General features: G+C 41.2%; 1 protein-coding gene across 9 annotated transcripts in view; it reads right to left on the bottom strand.

The window, feature by feature from the left end:
- The window catches only part of NFIB (nuclear factor I B), a 236187-nt gene extending 228318 nt beyond the window's left edge, over positions 1-7869 (bottom strand). For 7 of the 9 annotated variants that reach the window (XM_042453789.1, XM_042453796.1, XM_042453792.1 and 4 more), the window contains exon 1: positions 4805-4826. Coding sequence is in view for 2 of the 9 variants with exons in the window: in XM_042453800.1 (XP_042309734.1) it covers positions 4805-4930 (126 nt within the window). In the remaining 7 variants the exon portion in view is untranslated. Of the gene's footprint in view, positions 1-4804; positions 5394-7664 lie in introns of those variants that run through there. The other 2 variants (XM_042453790.1, XM_042453800.1) reach the window with 2 other exon arrangements.
- Between the last annotated feature and the right edge of the window lie 1036 nt (positions 7870-8905).

Here is an 8905-nt window from a genome sequence, read left to right as displayed (position 1 = left end):
CATAAGCTTTTTAATGTCCTACATTTTGTCTTTCTGTCCAGGAGAAGGGTGGCCTGGTCCCTAACCACAAAGGAGGGCAAGGCACTGTGAAATGGAGGACATTCAATAAAAATGTAAGGTATTATCAAATAAAAGCTCAGAACACTCATATCAATCCAGGCCTCTAAGGAGGACATTTTGGGATTGCTCCTGGACTGAAGGACGAAATGTAGGTCACATCCTAGAAAAGGAGGATGTCTGGTCAGCCCTGGTCCAGGAAGAATACAAGAAAGTCCTCCATTTGGAGCAGGGCTATGAAATATGAATCTACATTTATATGAGCGTTATTAGCTTTTATTGGGCCGTGCCCTCCATATCTCTTGGAGGTCCTACATCTTGTGATGCATTTGTGGTTAGGACATCCTGGTCACCCCAGCCTTCTCCTGCAGCCCCCCTTTTCTAGGTAAACTGTCCTGAGGGGACCAGCAACTTTTCCTTTGGTGCAAAAGGGGGGGGGGATTTCTGCCCACCAGGCATTTTGCAAGGGCACATCAAGAGAAGAAGCAGGCAGGTTCAAGTCAACCATGAAATGGTCACTTTTTAACCCCGTCCTGTCCTCATTAGGGAAATACTCAAACACAGCCCGTTCTCAAAGGGGGCTCTTAATGAGGGGACCTTGCCAAGTCGACCAGCTGCAATTCCCATAAATTTACAACAAGCCGGAGGGAGGGGGAGGAAGCCAGGCAGGCAGGCAGCCGGGGGTCTCATACAAAGCAGGTAATGTCAAAGCAAAGAGCCAAGGCCAAGGCATTAACCCTTCAAAGGCAACCCACCTCAAGGGAGGTGCAACGCCAGGCTGCACAAAACGGTTATGCACATGACTATCCAATAAGAAAACTATTTTAGAATACAGTAAGGCTGCATCCGCGCTGCAGAAATAATCCGCTCTGACAGCACTTTAACTGCTATGGGATTCTTCTGAACGTAGTTTGAAGCTTTGGCACCAGAGTTCACTAAGGGAGAAAGCCAAATGTCTCACGAAAGTACAGTTCCCAGAATTTCACAGCACTGAGCCATGGCAGTTCAAGTGGTGTCAAACTGGATCATTTCTGCAGTGCCGATGCAGCCTTAGCGGTAAAAGCATGCCAGGATTAACTATGCACAAGTTTTTTAATTGTTCCAGAGCCAGTGTGGTGCGGCGGTTTGAGCAATGGACTATGACTCTGGGGGCCGGGGTATGAATCACTGCTCAGGCATCAAAACCCACAGGGTGACCTTGGGTAAGTCACACTCTCTCGGCCGCACAGGAAGGCAAATCTTATGCATTATGTGTTGACATTTGCACATGAAACTTCCAAAAGAGAAGGGTTCCTAGGGAGCTGGCTTCACCTACACACATGCCCACACCTGATGCAGAAAGACATTAGAGGTGATAACAAAATGTGTCCTAAAGAAGGACAAGAAATGTGGCCTCTGGTTTTTTAATACATGCTTTGGCCACATCATGAGAAGGCATGAATCATTAGAAAAGACAATAATACTAGGAAAGGTAGAGGGCACTGGAAAGAGAGAAAGACAATATGGCAGATGGTTAGACACAACCACAGAGGCCATGGGCATGAGACTCAGGACCTGAGCAGAACAGTGGAGGAGAGGAGCCTTGGAGTTGTCTCACCATGAGTTGAGGCCACATTAAAGGCAGCTAATGACAACATAGTATTTCATAGAAGAAAAGGGTGGTGATTGTAACTGCATATGTTGTACCTTTATGTCACAGTCATTGGCCTCCACCACACACAAGATGTCTTGTTTTTAGAACTGTATATTAGCATGCTGCCGATCTGTTTTGTCCCATGCAAATTTTTGTCTCACTTCAATATATATATTTTAAGGGATGGTGCATCAAAGTAGTTTTAAATCTTAGCATTATGTTCTGAATGTGAATACTAATTAAACTGTATTATACTAATTCCGAAAGGAAATAAGGAAACACCAAGGGCAGAAATTAAACCAAAAATCTCACTTGGCTTTGCCAAGAAATGTTCAGATTGCTTTCAAACAGGTTCTATGACAGCTATGCTAACTAAATTGGCTCTGTGTTAGCTTGACCCCTTCCTAGTACTGGAGTATATACGCTGAGCAGGATCCACTGGTGCAATGGCAGCATAGTGGATTCCAATGGAAGGATGAGAGTCTCTCTCTCTCTCTCTCTCTCTCTCTCACACACACACACACACACACACACACACACACACACTTGGCCCATGGAATCTGGGAAACTCTCCAGAACTCACTGAATGATATAGGGAACTACTGGACACAGAGGTTCCACCTGAACAACATTAGATTTAACCCATTGTTGTCTGGCGACCAAAACCTGAACATTGGTTACCTAGTGACATCTGGAAACATTTAGAAGCATGTAGGGCATCACATGCACATCACATTGTGCATTTCCTTGCCATTGCCATACTTCCTGGATGGCCTAGAGGACAGAGGAATCACAGTGGTGACTGTAAGGTGTAGTCCAGGCCTGCAGAGGTGACATAAACAACCAAATACCATTTGCAGCAAAAGAATGAAATCCACTGTATTTTTCATTCCTTTTAATAGGCACCCATTGAATGTCCAGGTTCAATTTAAAGTTCTAGTGTTGACTTTTCATTGCTTGGGAACTCAGGACTTACAGAACATCCTCTTCCTATGCACACTCACTGATTCCTTCAACCTGCGATGGTACATGAAGTGCTCCTCCCAAGTGGGGTACTGCAGGCCTCCACAAGTGAGCAAGGCCTTCTTAGAAGCAGCACTCTAGTGATACAATGCCTTCCCCAGAGAGATCTGCCTAGCACTGACTCTAGTCTCTTTTCAGCACCAGTCAAATAACTAGTGTTATTCACTATAAAATTGCTTTAGCATGTGTGACTTTTCACACTGTGTTTTCCTTTATTGGTTTGAACATATCTGGTGTTCTAATGCTGTATTTCTTTCCTTTCCATTCCATTCTTCAGTTCTATTCAAACTCCCCACCATCATGAGCCACCCAGAGAACTTTTTAAAATAAACTTGTTAAATAAATAGGCGCCATTTCAAAAAGAGTAAATTAGGGTAGATTGGTTGGATTATAATTCTGTCTGACAATCAAAGGCAATGAGGTTCACCATAGATAAACTGGTTATACATATGGTGGTATCGTAGGAGCTAAATGAGCACTTTCCGTCTCAGAGGTGTTAACATCCATTAGGTATTGTTGGTTTTAGTATATTCAAAAAGGCGGCACAGTTGCTTCAAGAACTGATCTCCTTACACATATGCACATCACATGCCTATTCGCAGTGAAAGGAAGCTGAGAAAACACGCAACCAATTTTCATTTCCAGTAAGGGGAAACAAAGAAGATGACAGACTTGCGCCAGAATGATGCCTGGAGAGGTGATGGGAAATGTCTTGCGAACTACAGTATGTTGTGCAGTACAGTATGGTTGTGTTTCTCAGTGTGTCCTCAGGTGCCCCATACACACAAAGCCCAGACCGGCCCGGCTTGGCCTTTCACTCACTGACACACTAGCAAACCAGCATTACCAGCTTCACAGCCACAACTGTAACTGCAGGATTTTCTAGGAACAAGACTGAAAGCCAAGAGTAACCAAGCCCATTCCATAAAGGCGTCCTTCAAAGGGGAGTGGAAATTGTTTTGTGATTCATCTAAATAAATGCCCATCTTTAATAATCCAAGCATAATAACCACATAGTAACAACATCCACCAGAAGGTTTCTCCTGAGGACATAAAATACAGGAATTACTTAAGAGTATACAGAAGCATAAACAGGTAAGACACACATGCCAAGCTCAAATGTTCTCCTGGAAGGTATTTTACTGTAGATTGTCTGTTGATACATTTTGTGTTAGAAACAGCTCTTCTGCAGAAGGCAAACTGTATGAGCAAATTACACCTCAGTGTCTACGTTTCAGTAAAGAAAGACAGGGCGGGAATTAAACCTTCCTTTTGAAAAATTCAAGAAGCTCACATTCCTCTTTTAAATAAGGCATATCACTGTACTGTCTGAATTAAAACAACCCCTTTAAAACAACTTTAAGTACATTTCATTATCTTTAGGCGCATGCCTATTTTTGAATTCACATACGTCAGTATCACAACTCCTCCAAAGCTGTAATGAGGGAAAGTCAAAATGAAAGCCAAGTAAGTTTTGCAGTTTGATTCACAACAAACACACACACCAAACTCCCCACCAACTATCTTTCCATTTTTGTTCTTTACATTCTGTAAATATCAATCTCTTCACAATCTTTATTTCCAACTACTGTTGATGGGATACAAACATTAAGGTACTTGATGTATAATTTATTTATACATTAGTTAAATATTATTTAATATTGAAGATGCCCTCTGAATTGAAGAATTGAATGATTCAAAACTGACTACAAAGGCCTTGTATTGACAGCACTACAAAAAGATTTCTCTACCTAAACGTAATAGTAGAAATGTTCATAAATTTAAAAAGCCCAGAAAAATAAAAATGATATGGCGAGGTATCATACTGATATCTAATTCGTATCTATTTGTTTATAACTGGGGGGGAAACACCAGGCAGCTTCGGCTTTTTTTTTACCCTCATTCCCAATACTCTAGAAATATAAGATCTTGAGATCTTTATAATGTTGATTGTCTGCAGAGGGAAAATCTGTAAGTTTAAAAACTACATTCTTAATTATGTTATTTCCAGAATATGCATTCGCAGAGTTACTAAAAGCATCACACACATATTTGTCTAGCTTTCATGCATAGGTATAGTCTCAAACTCACCGAGTCTGCTGCACTGATTTCAGTGCAACTCAGGAGGTTAGTCAGCTCAACTGTAAGCTTCATCAAAAGCCAGAAACTCAAGAGAGTCGGGCTAGCTTTCTCCTTTCGCCCACCCCTCCCCAGCATTCTCCATAGACAACAATTCAATGTTTTATTCTATTGGACTCGGAAACAAATGTTCTTATTCTTTCTGCCCTAATATATGATACTGAAAATGTCTGCACATTCCAAAGTGCTTTGGCAACTATATTTCTAAGAAGGTTCTGAAAGCTGGAAGGAAATGACCTAAGCTGAGATATCTAACAATGCAGGATTCTAAGTACAATCCACTGTCTGAAACAGGTCTACTTTAGTTATAACACTCTTAAACCAATAGGATATGTCTAAAGTTAATCTGTAATCCCCAGCAAATCCTGTTTTGCAAAGGTGATTTTGTTTTCCTCTTTGGTTTAAAACATATTACATTTTCTTTTTACTTTTTAAATATTATTATGCCAAAGCATTATTGCCAATGGGGGGATTTATGTAAATTAGTACCTCCTTCAAAAACTTTTACTTCTGTTTAAAAAGTTTTCAGAGTTAAAGAATCAGCTTCAGCAAGTAAGTAAAGTTAAATATATTTACAACATCAGATTTGCATTATGCAAACATATCAATGGGTAATGCGTTTTTAAACAATTATAGCTAATATCCCCCAGAAAAATCCTTCCCAACAATAACATAATTAATTTTGCAACATGCTACATTTCTTTGTCTGAACTTTCCTTTTGTGTTTGTGTTTGCAAGCTTAGAAGCAACAATATTATGAAAAGCCTTTTTAAAGGAAAAGCCGTGGAATGTGGGGGGGGGGGGGAATTGAACAGTCAGCAACTATTTACCTTTCAAAGTACCTCATATGGCCATTCGTTTTAAAATTACATTCCTGTTACAAATTCCATCATTATAAGGGGGGGAAGAGAATTGTCTTCACCTAACAAATCTTTTTCTAATTGAAGAATTAAGACACAGACGCATAACATCCGTGCATACTTCTGTCCATTCAACTACTTAAACCGATGCGGTGTGCATACATATCTTTCTCCCACTGTGTGTGCTTGACCTCTGTCCACATATGGTTTGATGGTGTCTCTAATAACCAAGCTTTCTCCCTTTCTCTGACCAAAAAATGCAAACATCAGGCCTCAATATAAAAACTGTAAACCACAGCGTTTTATGTTACACAACACAGAGGCTTTTTTACCCTTGCAGCATAAAGGTCAGATTCGCTCAAGGCTTCCCTTTCACCCCCTCCTGCAACTCCCACCAAAACTTTATTAATCCAAAACTAGTTAAGGGATCATTCCCAGCTACGACGGTCGGTGGTACATAGCGTTTCGCCGACAGCTCATGACATTTTCTGAACCTGTGATTCTGAAAGAAGTTTTAAAATTGTACTGAAAAAGTTGTGCTTCTATCCGTGTGCGACTCACAGTTTAAAAAAGAAATACATGGGCAGAGACTCTGGATCAGTTCAAAGAAAGTTAGACTTAATCTTGTGTATTTTGGCGCCTTTTCTCTGCCAGCTACTGTACTGAAGGAGGGGAGGGAAGGACTTGGAGATCTTGTCTGTCCCTTCTCAAGTTCAATGGCAGCAGCAGCAGCAGGAAAAGATGGCCATGTTCACAGCTCTAATAATAATTCAGATCACGCCACATCGGCATCTTGTGTCAAAGTCGGACTGGCTTCCCCCGCCCCCTTCGGCCTAAGAGCTGCCAAGTCTTCACACACTCTGCATTCAACCACAACTTAATGGATGGGATATTGTGCATTAAAATGTGGCCCAGACACACGGGCGAAGGGAGGACGAGCCGAGAGAGGAGGCACATCCCATGGAAGAGGAATGGAAGCCAAAAGAAGAAAAGAAAACGTACCATTTGCCAGACAAAATAGGAAGCAGCACAATATAAACAATAAACAAGGCCCCCCTCCTTCCAATGCAATGTAAAAGTACACAATAAATAGACAAATATTAGGTACATCCTGAGACATATTAACTGTCAAGTGACAGAAAAATGCATAAATGTATTTCTTCAAAACTCTGCAAGAAACAATGTATCCACATTAATCTTAATATATATATTATTAGGACTATAGCCCCCCTCCCCAAAACAAATTAGTCAAAGGGACCAAACAGTGAAAATGCATAAAGGTATTTTCTCAAAACTCTGCAAGAAACAATGTATACACATTAATTTAACATATTATATATATATATATATATTATATATAGGACTATACCCCCCCAAAGCAAATTACTCAAAGGAGACCAGACATGTATCCACATAGCAGCCGCAAGAAGGGGAAAAACCAAGCCGACTACAAAGCTGAAAATTAACCCACATTTCATATTAATCTCCTCCAATGTTTAACAGACAGTTGCCAGCCAAAAAAAAAAAAGGGGGGGGGGGTAAAGAAAGTTGGAAGCAGGAAATGTAAGACAAGTCCAGCACTTTATGGACACAAACTCCCATCAAACTGTTTCCTGGCATAAAAGTGTGACCCACATTCAAAAGCTGCCAAAAGTTAAAAATAAAAAGGGGGGGGGAGGAGGAAAGCATCAAAATATAACTACTAAAAATAATATAATATAATACAACTCATCCAGCAAATTAAATAGGATACCAATGAATGACAAAGGGGAGAAAGGGGGGTTTAAAGTCAGTCTCCCAATTTGACACCAGAAGGAAAAAGGTCAAGTTCACCAGGAAAAGCCAACAAGGCATGGTTGTTGTTGCTATTATTATTACTATTATTATTATTATACAAAAATTTTTAAAATAAATGTAAAAAGAGAGTACATATAGTACTCAGTGCCACATACCATTGTAGTGTATTGCATTAAACGTGTGGGATGATCCTGACTGCTGTAGTAGTAAGACACAACTCGGTTGGCTTCACATTTCTCAACAGGGAAAAGAAGAAGAAGAAGAAGGAATTGCATGCATTTTTTCCTCTCTCTTTCTCTCTCTCTCTCTCAAAAGGGTTTTGTGGACTTTTTTTTTGTTGGGACTTGTCCAAGACTTCTTATATACTTATAGAAGTATAATACATATATATATATATATATATATATATATATATAAACCAGAAGAAGTAGTAGAAGTAATTGTTCAGTTTGTTTGTTTGTTTGTTTTTAAGGCAATCAGGAAAAAGAAAATAATAATAATATTATTATTATTTAAAAAGGCTTGACTGGAGGAGTTGTTGTTGTTTTTGGGGGGGGGAGAAAAAATCAGCAGCAAAGGTAAAAAAAAGGAAGAGAAAAAAGTCTGCAGGCAGAGAAGTGAGTGGCCCCAGCCTCCTCCTTCTCCTCCTCCTCCTCCTTCTTTTTCTTCTCCTCCTCCTCCTTTCCCTCTTTTCCAATCTTCCTTCCTCTTTGAGCTGCAAAGGCTGAAGAAGAGAGTAGGCTGTGGTTTGCAGACTTGAACCTGGTCCAGAAGAGGCTGAGCCTTTTTTTTTTTTTTGCAAGTGTGTGTGTGTGTAAAAGTGTGAGTGTGTAAGTGTGAGTGTGTATTGCTTGCTCCCTCCCTTTGCTTTGCTTCCCTTGCTTTGCTTGAGCCTTGCCTCTCCTCCTCTGCCCCCCTCCCCTCCCCTCGCGCTGTCTGGCTGCTCTCTCTGCAGAGTGAACTGGCGGGACTTGGCTTCCTTCCACCTAACCTCCGATTGGCCAGCCGCTTCCCCTCAACCCACCAATCAGCAGCCAGGGCTCTCGCACCAGCAACCCCCTCCCTTCCCGAACCCGTGGGAAGCAGCGCGGCTCTTCGCTTCCGCCTGGCGGCTGCTTGTTAGAACGCTCACCCCACCCCTTAGAAAGAAAAAAAAGAGAGAGGAGCTATTTGCATATTCATATCCAAGTAGCCAATGAGAAGCCGCGGAGCCGGAGCCATCAAGGAGGACGTTCCAGACAGGGTCAAAGACCCTGAAAAATCAGCGCATGTCAAAGGAGTCTGTGCTGCTGCTGCAGGGGAACAAAAGACAAGAGAGAGGGAAAGCAAGGGAGGGCAAGGCTGCAAAACAAAGTGGAAGCTCTTCTTGCTCTATGTAGAACTATGCATATAGTAT

This window comes from Sceloporus undulatus, chromosome 2, assembly GCF_019175285.1.
Source record: "Sceloporus undulatus isolate JIND9_A2432 ecotype Alabama chromosome 2, SceUnd_v1.1, whole genome shotgun sequence".
Taxonomy (NCBI): Eukaryota; Metazoa; Chordata; class Lepidosauria; order Squamata; family Phrynosomatidae; genus Sceloporus; species Sceloporus undulatus.
The sequence above is the reverse complement of the archived record's forward strand: the minus strand, read 5'-3'. Positions and strand labels throughout refer to the sequence as shown.